Source organism: Hemitrygon akajei, chromosome 25, assembly GCF_048418815.1.
Source record: "Hemitrygon akajei chromosome 25, sHemAka1.3, whole genome shotgun sequence".
Lineage (NCBI taxonomy): Eukaryota > Metazoa > Chordata > Chondrichthyes > Myliobatiformes > Dasyatidae > Hemitrygon > Hemitrygon akajei.
The window spans coordinates 23,482,331-23,498,281 of record NC_133148.1 but is presented as its reverse complement, the minus strand read 5'-3'; the positions used below and the strand labels follow the sequence as shown (position 1 = coordinate 23,498,281).

General features: G+C 57.7%; 1 protein-coding gene across 1 annotated transcript in view; it reads left to right on the top strand.

Moving 5' to 3' along the window:
* The first annotated feature begins 2,335 nt into the window (after positions 1 to 2,335).
* cideb (cell death inducing DFFA like effector b) overlaps positions 2,336 to 15,951 on the top strand; it is a 28,920-nt gene continuing 15,304 nt past the window's right edge. Inside the window, exons 1-3 of the mRNA XM_073029191.1 lie at positions 2,336 to 2,555; positions 3,674 to 3,813; positions 4,980 to 5,131. Of these exons, the coding sequence (XP_072885292.1) occupies positions 2,440 to 2,555; positions 3,674 to 3,813; positions 4,980 to 5,131 (408 nt within the window). The 5' untranslated portion in view covers positions 2,336 to 2,439. The remainder of the gene's footprint in view (positions 2,556 to 3,673; positions 3,814 to 4,979; positions 5,132 to 15,951) is intronic.

Sequence of the window (15,951 nt, the reverse complement as noted above, 5' to 3'; positions counted from 1 at the left end):
CCCCTCTGCCTCTCTCCCTCTCCCCCTCTCCCTCTCCCCCTCTGAATCTTGCTGTTTATTTATTTATAAACTAGCACAGTTTATTTTGCTCGTTTGATATCATTCTAAGTTTGCGTCACCATGTTTGTAAAACATTATTTGCTGTTCACGTAAGCCTAATTTTCTCCACATTCTTACCCTGTTTATGGTCTGCCTGCAGCAACAATAAACTGAGAAGGAAGTGTCCCGGCTCATTACATCACGGCCTGTGGTATGCGCAGAGGGCGGCTGAACTTGCCCCGATATGTCATGGGAATGCCCCGTGATGTATTGGGCAGAATCCCCTCCCCTCCCCCCTCCATGGATAGGATCTACAAGAGGCATGGTCTCGTTGTAGGGGCCGGGCCAGCATCGGGCAGGAGACACAGAAGCCCGAAGTCCCACGCCGCCAGGTTCAGCTACCCCACTCCCCCCTCCCCTCCAACCATTCGGCTCTTGAACCAGCCGGCAAACCCGGATCCGCTGGCCCAGTTCGGCGGCACGGAGTCTGCTTTGCACTAAAACCGACAGCTTTCTGTTCTGATCGCGTACTTTTTTGGGTTAAAATGTGTATTACTGATGTTTACGTTCCTGTGAAATCTCGGTATCTACCTGATGCCTTGCGTCTGTGATGCTGCTGAGGTGTTTTTGATATTGTAGCGGACACAAAATGCCGGTTGCTTTGACTTTCCATCATCTGAAGACTTTCTCAAGCTTTTTTTCTCTCTCTCCCTCTGAACCTGTGCAGTTAACGAACTGAAGTTTGAAGTGGGACCGGCTTGGGAGCGCTCACGGGCCGAGGGTCCTGTTTCCGGGTTGCGCAGCTCTGCGACCCCCACCCGCAGGGAGCTCGCACCCGCCCGCATGAGGGGTCAGCGGTGGAAAGGGCGAACAGCTTCAAGTTGCTGGCTGGCTGGGTGGGTGGGTGGGTGGGGGGGTCTATCTTGGGCCCAACACCCAGCACTCGCGAGGAAGGTAACCCAGGGGCGCCTGAGTTCGGTACGTCCGGCAGATGCCCGGTGGAGGGGATTCTGACCGGTTCCGTCGCCGCCCGGGATGAAAGCCCCAGTGAGGGTGAGGGTTGTTGACTCAGCTAGCTCCAACAGGGCAGCCACTCGGTCGAGGACATCTTCAAACTGCAGCGCCTCGAGAAGGCGGTGTCCATCACTAAAGACCCCCATCACCCACGACATGTCCCCTTCTCACTCCTGTCATCAAGGAGGGGGTGCAGGAGCCTGAAGACCCACACTAGATGTTTTAGGGCAAACACGAGGAAATCTGCAGATGCTGGAAATTCAAACAACACCACACACAAAATGCTGGTGGAACACAGCAGGCCAGGCAGCATCTATAGGAGAAGCACTGTCGACATTAACAACAACACACACAAAATGCTGGTGGAACACAGTAGGCCAGGCAGCATCTATAGGGAGAAGCGCTGTCGACATTAACAACAACACACACAAAATGCCGGTGGAACACAGCAGGCCAGGCAGCGTCTATAGGGAGAAGCGCTGTCGACATTAACAACAACACACACAAAATGCCGGTGGAACACAGCAGGCCAGGCAGCGTCTATAGGGAGAAGCGCTGTCGACATTAACAACAACACACACAAAATGCTGGTGGAACACAGTAGGCCAGGCAGCGTCCTATAGGGAGAAGCGCTGTCGACATTATCAACAACACACACAAAATGCTGGTGGAACACAGTAGGCCAGGCAGCGTCTATAGGGAGAAGCGCTGTCGACGTCCTGACGAAGGGTCTCGGCCCGAAACGTCGACAGCGCTTCTCCCTATAGATGCTGCCTGGCCTGCTGTGTTCCACCAGCATTTTGTGTGTGTTGTTGTTAATGTTGACAGCGCTTCTCCCTATAGACGCTGCCTGGCCTACTGTGTTCCACCAGCTTTTGTGTGTGTTGTTGTTAATGTTGACAGCGCTTCTCCTATAGATGCTGCCTGGCCTGCTGTGTTCCACCAGCATTTTGTGTGTGTTGTTGTTAATGTCGACAGTGCTTCTCCCTATAGATGCTGCCTGGCCTGCTGTGTTCCACCAGCATTTTGTGCTAGATGTTTTAGGGACAGTTTCGTCCCCTCTGCCATAAGATTTCTGAAGGTTCAATAAACACTACTTGTCTCCGCTATTTATTTTATATGTCACTTTAATTGTGTAACTCTTGCTGTGTACTTGGGCTGAGTAGGAGGAAGAGGGTGGGGGGCAGGGCGGAGGACTCTCGCTCCCTCTAATCTCACACCAGCACAACGAGGAATAATTATCCGGACTTTGGACTGCTTACGACAGGCTCAAAGTCCAGGATCTCCCTATCCTCCCCCTGCTCGCGGTCGCCCTGCACTGATTTATTCTTCCAGAGGTCTGATCTGCGTTTCCTGTCAAAACTCCTGGCAGCTGGAAGGGGCACCATGTCTCTATGCGGGCCGCGTCCTGACGAAGGCTCGGTCTCCAAGCGGAGCAGCGAGGATCAGGCCGGCTTCCTGGGGTCCCGGGGTTACATATCCTCGGCCTCCTCGCTGATCAGGTTAGTCAGAGAGGGAGGCGCAGCAACCCACCCCCACCCTGTGAGACCGCGGTGTAATTTCCCAACCCCTCTCCCACCCTGATCCAATCGCCCTTTCACCCCCGGCGACTCCTAACCCCGAGTACATCTGGTGTCCGGACGTCCCAGGCGCTCTGGGAGCGGTGAGGCGAGGAGAGAGCTCCCGAGATTCCGCTCTCCTCCGACAGAGGGAATCCCCCACCTAACGGGACGGCCCCTCATCCTGAGACCGTTAACCCACCAAGAGAACCGTCCTCTCAGCATCTCCCCCATGGCGTCACCGTCCACCCCCAGGATCTCACACCTTTCAGTAAGATCACCTCTCCTTACCCTGAATCCCAACGAGAAAAGGTCCCAACCTGCCCGTTCCTTCCCGGTAAGGGAACTCTTTCCCCTGAAACGACCCAGCGACCCTCTCCTCATCGCTCTGCAATGAATACGGGACCCCCCCCATTCCTGATGTCACCCATCCGTTCTATCGAACCAGGGACTGACCCTCTGCCTCACCTCCACCCCCTGCACTGACCCCGTCTTCCCTTCGCGTCCAGAACTCACAAATCCCCCTCCCTCTGTGCTGGGGGGGGGGGGGGATAGAATTCCAGAGATTTGCCTTCCTAGAGGCGGAAGGGAGGGCAGGGGGAGAGACCTCTCTCTGAACGGCTGACCTTTTATTCTGGGACTGTGACCCCCCCCCACCCCACCCCAGCTCTGGGACATCCCAGTCAGGGAGAAAATGTACCCCGTTCACGGGTTCTTTAATGAGGTCTGCTCTCGTTCTCGCAAACCCCAGGGGTCGACGCCCACCATACCCGTCCCGGGAACGGATGCGACGTCACACACCTCGCCCACCACACCCGGGGGGTGTCTGAGACGGGCAGGTAACATCACGACGCTCTTAGACAGACGGGTGACCAGGATGGGGGCATGGAGATCACGTTGGCATCAGATGTTCTGATGGCAGCCAATCCCACGTGCCTGCGCGGGGTCCGCGTTCAGAATCAGTTTACTATTACTGAATAGAACCGCGCAGGTGTGGGTCCTCCGGTCTCCGGGGGTGGGGGTGAGTGGTGTTTGACCTCCCCCCCGCCCCTCGCCCACAGATCGGTGACGACGGCCAGCGCCGACCTGACCAGGAGGTGGTTGAGCTCCGAGCCCGCCCAGCGGCCCTTCCGCGTCTGCAACGAAGACCGCTCCCGCCGCAAAGGCCTCACCGCCGGGACCCTCAGGGAGCTCGTCAACAGGTGCGTCCCGGGCAGCGGCAGGGGCAACGGCGGGGGCAACGGGAGGTGGAGGTGGGAGTCCACGGGAGGTTCCAGCAGAGACCATGGGAGGGGGGGGGGTGCGGTCGCGTTTCATCAAAATATGTTGTGCGCACACACACACACACACACACACACACACACACACACACACACACATGCAATACATGCACAGACACACACACACACACACACACACACACACACACACACACTCACCGACACACACACACACACACTCACCGACACACACACACACTCACCGACACACACACACACTCACACACACACTCACCGACACACACCCACACACACACACACACACACACACACACACACATGCAATACATGCACAGACACACACAACACACACACACACACACACCGACACACACACACACTCACACACACACTCACCGACACACACACACACACACCCACACCCACACCCACACACACACACACACACACACACACAGACACACACACACACCCACACACACACACACACAGCCACACACACACACACACACCCACACACACACACACACACACACGGCAAACACGCATGCCACATATGATTACCACACGTGTCCAAACACACGTACACACGTGACATCCACACCTGCACCATCCAGTCACCCTGAGTACACACAAATGTCACACACAATCTACTCACACTTACGTCAATTCACACATACACGTCATCCGCACACACATACACGCCAAACACACGCTCCACACGCGGTCACCACTCATGCTATCCACACACACACACACACCACACACTAACCCTCATACAATCACCACACACGTTATCCACAAACATCCAATCACTATTCGCACACTCTCTTTATCTCTCACACACGCGCGCACCCACACACACTCTTACACCAACACACACACTCTCTCTCTCTCTCTCTCTCACTCGCACACACCAGGAACCCCCATCCGAATATCCTCAGCCCTACTCCCGCATTCCCACTGTTCCACACCAGGATCCACCCCACAGCTGCAGCCTCTCCCCTTGCAACAACACCTAACGTCCCACTCCCCTCGGGTTGGGGCGGGGAGGGTCTCCTCCTGCCCCGCCGGCCTCCCTGCGTTTGAATGGCGCCGGGTGACAGTCTCTCCGTTGCTCGCCTGCAGGCCCTCGACGCTCTGCTCCTCACCGGGGTGGTCAGCGTGGTCCTGGAGGAGGACGGCACCGCGGTGGACACAGAGGACTTCTTCGAGCACCTGGACGATGAAACCGTCCTGATGGTTCTGGAGAAGGGCCAGCGATGGACCTCGCAAAAGGTCAGTCCGTCGGGCAGACGCACGGGTCAGGGCGCAGTTGTTGAAAACCGCGCTCCCCAAAGGATGTCTCTGGGCTGGAGAATCAACGTTCACTATCACCGACACACAGAGCCTGGAGAAAGTATCCCCCCCCCCCCCCACCCTTGTAAGTTTTCACGTTTTATTGTTTTACAACGTTGAATCACAGTGGATTCAATTTGGCTTTTTTTAACACTGATCGTCGCAGAAAAATGCTCTTTTCTGTCAACGGGAAAACAGATCTCTACAAATTGATCCAAATTAATTACAAATATAAAACACAAAATAACTGATTGCATAAGTATTCCCCCTTTAATATGACTCACCAGATCGTCACTGCCGATCGGTTTTAGAAGTCACAGTTAGTTAAATGGAGATCACGTGTGCAGTCAAGGTGTTCCCATTGATTGTAATAAAGTACTCCTGTATCTGGAAAGTACCCCGGCAAAAACTACACCACGAAGACAAAAGAACACTCCAAGCAACTCCGTGAAAAGGTTATTGAAAGCACAAGCCAGGAGAATTTGTGGCTGCAGTTGACAATGGAAGTTCACTCACGATCCCCATGCAATCTGACGGAGCTCGAGCAGTTTTGTAAAGAAGAATGGGGGAAAATCGCAGTGTCCAGATGTGGAAGCTGATAGAGACCGATCCACACAGACTCCAAGTGTAATCGCTGCCAAAGGCCATCTGCCGAATAATGACTTGAAGAGGGTGAATACTTGTGCAATCAATTAATTTTGTGCTTTATACTTGTCATTCATTCAGATCACTTTGTAGAGATCTGTTTTCACCTTGACACAGAATAATCTCTTTCCATTGATCAGTGTCAAAAAAGCCAAATTATATCCACTGTGGTCCGATGCTGGAGAACTATGAAACATGGTAAGGGAGGTGAGTACTTTTTATAGACACTGGACATTGTGAAATTTGTGGTTTGGTAGCAGCAGTGCAGCTCAAAACGTTTTTTTCAATTACTCTGTTACAATGTGAAATCGATATAAAATATAAAAAGTGCAAAAGAGATCACAATAGTGAGGCAGTGTTCACGGGCTGTCAGAAATCAGATGGTGGAGGGGATGAAGATGTTCTTAAACGGTTGCGTGTGTATTTCTTGGGCTCCTGTACCCCCATGCCCTGGGTGCTGGGGGTCCTTAGAGACGGATACGGCCTTTTTGAAGATGTACTTAGCGGGAGGTGGCTGGTTGCTGTGATGGAGTCTACAGCCCTCTGCTGATATTTGTGCATTGGAGGCTCCGCACCGACCGGTGATGCAGCCGGTCAGAATGATCTCCACCTATAGACATTTCTACATTTGTCAGCGTTACCTGGATTAGGCACAGGGAAGAGGACTTTGACAAGGATCCTGTAGCAGGCTAGTCTGGAAGGTTAGGTAGTGCGGGATCGGGGATGCAAAGTGAGTTGGATTCACCATTTGCTCATTGAAGCAGAGGCTTGTTCACAGACTCGAGGCCTGCGCCTAGTGGTACGGTATGTCACAGGGGTCAATGCTGAGACCTTTGATCTTTGTAATTCATGGTTTGGATGTAAAGGTGCAAGGCTTGGTTGGTAAGTTCGGTAGGTTGAAAGAAGGTGGTGCTGTAGACCGTGCAGAAGATTATGAACATTACGGGGAGATCCTGATCAGCTGGGATGTGGCTGAGAATTGATGGGTGAAGGCTTTCACTCGAGATAAGTGGAAGGTATTGCACTTTGGGAGATTAAATGAGGGTAGGACTGACACAGTGAATAGTAGGATCATGGGGAGTGTAATGGAACAGAGACACCGAGGGTGCAAGTGCATATGAAAGCAGTGTCCCGGGTGGACATTTGGTACACCAGTCGGGCACAGAGATGGTGCAGTTGTACAAGGTGCTGATGAGTATTATTATCCTGTTGCAGGAAAGTGGTGATCAAAGTAGAAAAGATTTACCAGGATGCTGCCTGAACTTGGTCTGAGCTACACACAGAGGTTGCGAAGGCGAGGACTTTTCCTCCTCGACTGTAGGAGATTGGGGGAGGGAGGATTGGAGTGATGACAGAAGTGTACAAGATCATGAGGGCATAGACAGGATGGATAGACAGGGTACTTGTTTCAGGGAGAGGCCGCTAGAACAAGGAGACAGAGCTTCAAGAGCAGAGGGTCAGAGGTGAGAGATTGAACAGCGACACCTGGAGCAACGATGGCATCGATTTCTCCAATTGGCCAGGATAAAACTTCCTCTTCACCTCCCCTTCACACCCACCTCCGGCTTCACCCCCCACCTCCTCTTCAACCCCCCACCACCCTCCCTTGCCCCCCCAGCCTCCGACTTCACCCCTCCAGCCGGCCTCTTCACACCCCCAGCCTCCTCTTCACCCCCCCACCACCTCCTCCACCCACCCAGGCTCCTCTCACACCACTCCGCCGCGACCCCCACTCACCCCACTCCGGCCCAGCCTCCTCTGTCACAGTCCCCCAGCCTCGCTCTTCACACCACTCCCCCACATCCGCTTCACACCCACTCCCCCACCTCTCTCACACCACTCCCCCCAACCTCCGGCTCACACCACTCGCCCCCACATCCTCTTCACCTCACCCACTCCCCCGCACCTCCTCTTCACTCCCCACCTCCTCTTCACACCACTACCAACCCCCACATCGCTCTTCACCCCCCACCAGCCGCCGCTTCACCCTCCACCGCTCGGCTCCCCCCACCTCCTCTTCACCCCCCACCACCTCTTCAAGCCCCCGACCTCCACTCACCGCCCTACCACATCCGCTTCACCCCCCAACTCCTTTCACCCCCAACTCCAACCCCCCACCACTCCGCTTCATCCCCCACCATCCCTCTTCACACCACTCCCGCCACCTCCGCTTCACCCCCACCACCTCTTCACCCCCAACTCCAACCCCCCACCACCTCCGCTTCCCCCCACCTCCTCTTCACCCCCACCTCCTCTTCACACCACTCCGCCCAGCTCCTCTCACCCCCCACCTCCTCTGCAGCAGCACTCCCCCCACCTCCTCTTCACGCCCCACCTATCCTCTTCACGACTCCCACCTCTATTAACACAAGGCCCCACCGCCGCTGCAACCACCCACCACCTCGCGCTTCCCCACCTCCGCGTCACACCACACCCGCCACATCCTCTTCACCCCACCTCCTCTTCACCCTCCCACCTCCTCGGTCACCCCCACCTCCTCTCAACCACCACCTCCTCAGCCACCCCCCACCACCTCCTCCTCACCCATCTCTTCTTCAACACCCCACCACCTCGCTCTTCACCCCCCACCTCCTCCACCCCACCCACCAGCCTCCGCTCACGCCCCCACCTCCTCGTCACCCACACCCGCTCATCTTCACTCCACGCCCCCACCTCCTCTTCACCCCCTCCTCTTCAGTCCACGCCCCACCGCCGCTACATCCCCCACCTCCTCGTCACCCCCTCGCTCGCTCTTCACTCGCACTCCCCCACCGCCTCTTCACACCACTCCCCCCACATGCCTCTTCACGCCACTCGCCCCCACTGCCTCTTCACTCCCCACCTCCGCTTCACCCCCCACCTCCACACCACTCCACCACGCTCCTCGTCACATCACTCCCCCCACCTCCTCCTCACACCCACTCCCCCACCGCCTCTTCACAGCCCACCGCCGCTTCACTCCCTCCACCGCCTCTCACACCACTCCCCCACCTCCTCGGTCACTCCCCCACCGCCGCGGCACGCCCCACCGCCTCTTCACTCCCCCACCCTCCGCGCTTCACGCCACTCCCCCCACGTCGCTTCACTCCCCCACCTCCGCTGCACACCACTCCCCCACCTCCTCTTCACATCACTCCCCCCACCTCCGCTGGCACATCACGCAACCTCCCCTCCTCCGCTTCACGCCCCCACCGCCGCTGCACACCCCCACCTCCTCTTCACATCACTCCCCCACCGCCGCTTCACATCACGCTCCCCCCACCTCCTCCTCACACCACTCCCCCACCTCCTCTTCACTCCCCACCTGCTCTTCACAACCACTCTCTTCACCCCCACCTCCTCTGCACACCACTCCCCCACCGCCTCTTCACTCCCCCACCTCCGCGTCACTCCCCCACCTCCTCTTCACACCACGCCCCCACCTCCGTCTTCACAGCACTCCCCCCACCTCCGCCTCACACCACTCCCCCACCTCCTCTTCACTCCCCACCTCCCTCCGCACACCACTCCCCCTACAGCCTCTGCACCCCCCACCTCCTCTGCACGTCACGCCCCCCACCTCCTCTTCACACCACTCCCCCACCTCCTCTTCACACCACTCGCTCCCTCACTCCTCTTCACACCACACCCCCCACCTCCTCTTTCACACCACTCCCCCACCTCCTCCACACCACACCCCCACCTCCTCTTCACACACACCCCCCCACCTCCTCTTCACCCCCACCTCACCTTCACCACTCCCCCCTCCTCATCACTCCCCTGCTCCTCCACGCCACTCCCCCCACCTCCTCGTCACCCCACGCCTCGCTTCACCCCCACCTCCCTTCACAGCCCCACCTCCTCGTCACAAACCACCACCGCCGCTTCACCCCCCCAACTCCCTCTTCACCCCACCTCTCCTTCACACCACTCCCCCCTCCGTCGTCACACCACACCCCCACCTCCTCGTCACGCCCCCCACCTCCTCCACACCACCTCCTCCGACCTCCTCTTCACACCACTCCCCCAAACCTCCTCTGCACACACTCCCCCCAAACCTCCTCTTCACACCACTCCCCCCCACCTCCTCTTCACACCCCGCCTCCTCTTCACACCACTCCCCCCACCGCCTCCACACCACCTCCCCCTCCTCCGCTTCTCACCACACCCCCAGCTCCTCTTCACACCACACCCCACCTCCTCTTCACACCACTCCCCCACCTCCGCCACACACACACCCACCGCCTCTTCACACCACTCCCCCCTACCGCCGCGGCACACCACTCCCCCACCGTCCTCCACACCACACCCCCACCTCCTCTTCACACCACTCCCCCCAAACCTCCTCTTCACACCACACCCCCACCTCCTCTTCACACCACTCCCCCACCTCCTCCACACCACACCCCCACCTCCTCCACACCACTCCCCCCAACCTCCTCTTCACACCACTCCCCCACCTCCTCTGCACACCACCCCCACCTCCTCCACACCACACCCCCACCTCCTCTTCACACCACTCCCCCCAAAACCTCCTCTTCACACCACACCCCCCACCTCCTCTTCACACCACTCCCCCTACCTCCTCCACACCACTCCCCCCCACCTCTCTTCACACCACCTCCTCCCCACTCCCCTCTCTTCACACCACTCCCCCAACCTCTCTCATCCCACACCTCCTCCACTCCACACCACCACTCACTTCACACCTCCCCCACCTCCTCTTCACACTCACTCCCCCACCTCCTCTTCACACCACTCTCCCCACCTCCTCTTCACACCACTCCCCCCACCTCCTCTTCACACCACTCCTCCTCACCTCCTCTTCACACCACACCCCCACCTCCTCTTCACACCACTCCCCCCACCTCCTCTTCACACCACTCCTCCTCACCTCCTCTTCACACCACACCCCCACCTCCTCTTCACACCACTCCCCCCACCTCCTCTCACCACTCCTCCTCACCTCCTCTTCACACCACACCCCCACCTCCTCTTCACACCACGCCCCCACCTCCTCCACACCACACCCCCACCTCCTCTCACACCACTCCCCCCACTCCTCTTCACACCACTCCCCCACCTCCTCTTCACACCACTCCTCCCCACCTCCTCTTCACAACCACTCCCCCACCTCCCTCTTCACACCACTCCCCCACCTCCTCTTCACACCCCTCCGCCACCTCTCTTCACACCACACCCCCACCTCCTCTTCACACCACTCCCCCCCACCTCCTCGTCACTCCCCACCTCCTCTTCACACCCACTCCCCCACCTCCTCTTCACCCCACTCCCCCCACCTCCTCTTCACACCACACCCCCACCTCCTCTTCACACCACTCCCCCCCACCTCCTCTTCACTCCCCCCAAACCTCCTCTTCACACCACACCCCCACCTCCTCTTCACACCACTCCCCCCACCTCCTCTTTCACTCCCCCCACCTCCTCTTCACTCCCCCCACCTCCTCTTCACACACTCCTCCCCACCTCCTCTTCACACCACTCCCCCACCTCCTCTTCACTCCCACCACCTCCTCCACACCACACCCCCACCTCCTCTTCACACCACTCCCCCCACCTCCTCTTCACACCACTCCCCACCTCCTCTTCACACCACTCCTCCCCACCTCCTCTTCACACCACTCCCCCCACCTCCTCTTCACACCACTCCTCCTCACCTCCTCTTCACACCACACCCCCACCTCCTCTTCACACCACTCCCCCACCTCCTCCACACCACACCCCCACCTCCTCTCACACCACTCCCCCACCTCCTCTTCACACCACTCCCCCACCTCCTCTCACACCACTCTCCCCACCTCCTCTTCACACCACTCCCCCCACCTCCTCTTCACACCACTCCCCCCACCTCCTCTTCACACCCCTCCCCCACCTCCTCTTCACACCACACCCCCACCTCCTCTTCACACCACTCCCCCCCACCTCCTCTTCACTCCCCACCTCCTCTTCACACCACTCCCCCACCTCCTCTTCACCCCACTCCCCCCCACCTCTTCACACCACTCCCCCCCAAATGACAAAAGATGACAAATAACAATGGACCCAGCACTGATCCCTGTGGCACACCACTAGTCACAGGCCTCCACTCAGGGAAGCAATCCTCCACTACCACTCTCTGACTTCTCCCATTGAGCCAATGTCTAATCCAACCTCACCATGTATACCTAGCGACACACACAAAATGCTGGTGGAACACAGCAGGCCAGGCAGCATCCATAGGGAGAAGCACTGTCGACGTTTCGGGCCGAGACCCTTCGTCAGGACGTCGACAGTGCTTCTCCCTATAGATGCTGCCTGGCCTGCTGTGTTCCACCAGCATTTTGTGTGTGTTGCTTGAATTTTCAGCATCTGCAGATTTCCTCGTGTTTGATATATACCTAGCGACTGAATCTTCCTAACTAACCTCCCATGCGGACTTTGTCAAAGGCCTTACTGAAGTTCATGTAAACAACATCCACTGCCTTCCCTTCATCCACTTTCCTGGTAACTTCCTCGAAAAAAATCTGATAGATTTGTTAAACATGACCTACCACACACAAAGCCATGTTGACTCCTCCCTAATAAGTCCCTGTCTATCTAAATACTTGTAGATCATATCTCTTAGTACTCCTTCCAATAATTATCCTACTGATGCACCATCAATAACTCTCAGAGACGTGAGGCGAGAGATAGGCTTTTATTGGCTGGAAGAGAGCACCATCAGCAGCAAGAGACCACCACACAACATCCTGCAGACTGAGGGAGGAGCAGTGCCTCCAACCGCCTTTATACAGGGGTCAGTGGGAGGAGCCACAGGAACAATCAGCGGGTGGGGGTCATGTCCAGACAGGTATATGTAGTTCACCACATCTACCCACCTGGCTTCACCTATCATCTTCCAGTTCACCCTGTCCCAGAGAGAGGGTGAGGCTCCCTCCACACCGTCCCGTCACACACTCCCACGGACAGGGTGAGGCTCCCTCCGCACCGTCCCGTCACACACTCCCAGGGACAGGGTCAGACACAGGGTGAGGCTCCCTCCACACCGTCCCATCACACACCCCCAGGGACAGGGTCAGACACAGGGTGAGGCTCCCTCCACACTGTCCCATCACACACCCCCCAGGGACAGGGTCAGACACAGGGTGAGGCTCCCTCCACACCGTCCCGTCACACACTCCCAGGGACAGGGTCAGACACAGGGTGAGGCTCCCTCCACACCGTCCCATCACACAGCCCCAGGGACAGGGTCAGACACAGGGTGAGGCTCCCTCCACACCGTCCCGTCACACACTCCCAGGGACAGGGGTCAGACACAGGTTGAGGCTCCCTCCACACCGTCCCGTCACACAATCCCAGGGACAGGGTGAGGCTCCCTCCACACCGTCCCGTCACACACTCCCAGGGACAGGGTCAGACACAGGGAGAGGCTCCCTCCACACCGTCCCGTCACACACTCCCAGGGGACAGGGTCAGACACAGGGTGAGGCTCCCTCCACACTGTCCCATCACACACTCCCAGGGACAGGGTCAGACACAGGGTGAGGCTCCCTCCACACCGTCCCGTCACAAACTCCCAGGGACAGGTTCAGACACAGGGTGAGGCTCCCTCCACACCGTCCGGTCACACACTCCCGGGGACAGGGTCAGACACAGGGTGAGGCTCCCTCCACACCGTCCCGTCACACACTCCCAGGGACAGGGTCAGACACAGGGTGAGGCTCCCTCCGCCACCGTCCCGTCACACACTCCCAGGACAGGGTCAGACACAGGGTGAGACTCCCTCCACACCGTCCCGTCACACACTCCCAGGGACAGGGTCAGACACAGGGTGAGACTCAATCCACCTCCTTGATCTGGCTAATTCCCCCTTCCTTTCCAGTCCTGGTGAAGAGTCTCGGCCCCATTTCCATTGCCTCACCTGTGGAGTTCACAGAATCTGCAAATCTCTCGTGTTCACACTGAGGGTGGTCCGTATTTGGAATGAGCTGCCAGAAACTGTGCGATGCAGGCCGTGGATGCGAGGGATTTAGAGCAGGGGTTCCCAACATGGGGTGCCCGCACCCCCAGGGTGTGCGAGATGAAATTTCAGGGGGTGCGACAAAGAGTGGCTTGTGTGCTTGAGTGACGAGTCACGAGTCGTCACTCAGCCAGCTGCCAGTGTGCCTTGAGAAGTGGGTAGTAACGTTTGTCCCAAGCACACTCCCGTCTCCCGCTGCCCGAGTCGAGAGACGTAAACTCACTCCAGTCTCCCGCTGCCCGGGTCGAGAGACGTAAACTCACTCCAGTCTCCCGCTGCCCGAGTCGAGAGAGACGTACACTCACTCCAGTCTCCCTCTGCCCGAGTCGAGAGAGACGTACACTCACTCCAGTCTCCCGCTGCCCGAGTCGAGAGACGTAAACTCACTCCAGTCTCCGCTGCCCGAGTCGAGAGAGACGTAAACTCACTCCAGTCTCCCGCTGCTCGAGTCGAGAGAGACGTACACTCACTCCAGTCTCCCGCTGCCCGAGTCGAGAGAGACGTAAACTCACTCCAGTCTCCCGCGCTGCCCGAGTCGAGAGACGTAAACTCACTCCAGTCTCCCGCTGCCCGAGTCGAGAGAGACGTACACTCACTCCAGTCTCCCTCTGCCCGAGTCGAGAGAGACGTACACTCACTCCAGTCTCCCGCTGCCCGAGTCGAGAGACGTAAACTCACTCCAGTCTCCCGCTGCCCGAGTCGAGAGGAGACGTAAACTCACTCCAGTCTCCCGCTGCTCGAGTCGAGAGAGACGTACACTCACTCCAGTCTCCCGCTGCCCGAGTCGAGAGAGACGTAAACTCACTCCAGTCTCCCGCTGCCCGAGTCGAGAGAGACGTAAACTCACTCCAGTCTCCCGCTGCCCGGTCGAGAGACGTAAACTCACTCCATCTCCCGCTGCCCGAGTCGAGAGACGTAAACTCACTCCAGTCTCCCTCTGCCCGAGTCGAGAGAGACGTAAACTCACTCCAGTCTCCCGCTGCCCGAGTCGAGAGAGACGTAAACTCACTCCAGTCTCCCGCTGCCCGAGTCGAGAGAGACGTAAACTCACTCCAGTCTCCCGCTGCCCGAGTCGAGAGAGACGTAAACTCACTCCAGTCTCCCGCTGCCCGGGTCGAGAGAGACGTAAACTCACTCCAGTCTCCCTCTGCCCGGGTCGAGAGAGACGTAAACTCACTCCAGTCTCCCGCTGCCCGAGTCGAGAGACGTACACTCACTCCAGTCTCCCGCTGCCCGAGTCGAGAGAGACGTAAACTCACTCCAGTCTCCCGCTGCCCGAGTCGAGAGACGTAAACTCACTCCAGTCTCCCGCTGCCCCGAGTCCAGAGAGACGTAAACTCACTCCAGTCTCCCGCTGCCCGGGTCGAGAGAGACGTAAACTCACTCCAGTCTCCCGCTGCCCGAGTCGAGAGAGACGTAAACTCACTCCAGTCTCCCGCTGCCCGAGTCGAGAGACGTAAACTCACTCCAGTCTCCCGTGCCCGAGTCGAGAGACGTACACTCACTCCAGTCTCCCGCTGCCCGAGTCGAGAGAGACGTAAAACTCACTCCAGTCTCCCCGCTGCCCGAGTCGAGAGAGACGTAAACTCACTCCAGTCTCCCGCTGCCCGAGTCGAGAGAGACGTAAACTCACTCCAGTCTCCCTCTGCCGAGTCGAGAGACGTAAACTCACTCCAGTCTCCCTCTGCCCGAGTCGAGAGACGTACACTCACTCCAGTCTCCCGCTGCCCGAGTCGAGAGAGACGTAAACTCACTCCAGTCTCCCGCTGCCCGAGTCGAGAGACGTAAACTCACTCCAGTCTCCCGCTGCCCGAGTCGAGAGACGTGCACTCACTCCAGTCTCCCGCTGCCCGAGTCGAGAGACGTAAACTCACTCCAGTCTCACCGCTGCCCGAGTCGAGAGACGTACACTCACTCCAGTCTCCCGCTGCCCGAGTCAGCGCTGAGGATTCTCATCAGTGTTACCTGGGAGTTACACCTCAGAGTTGAGGAGTCTCATCAATTTACTGTTTACAATTTTTTTTCTGAACAAATTACAATCTAATTGCTCAATTTATATTTGCATTTTATGCACTGAGTTAAAAGCTTATTTTTAAGTTCAATTTGTTCACCCGCG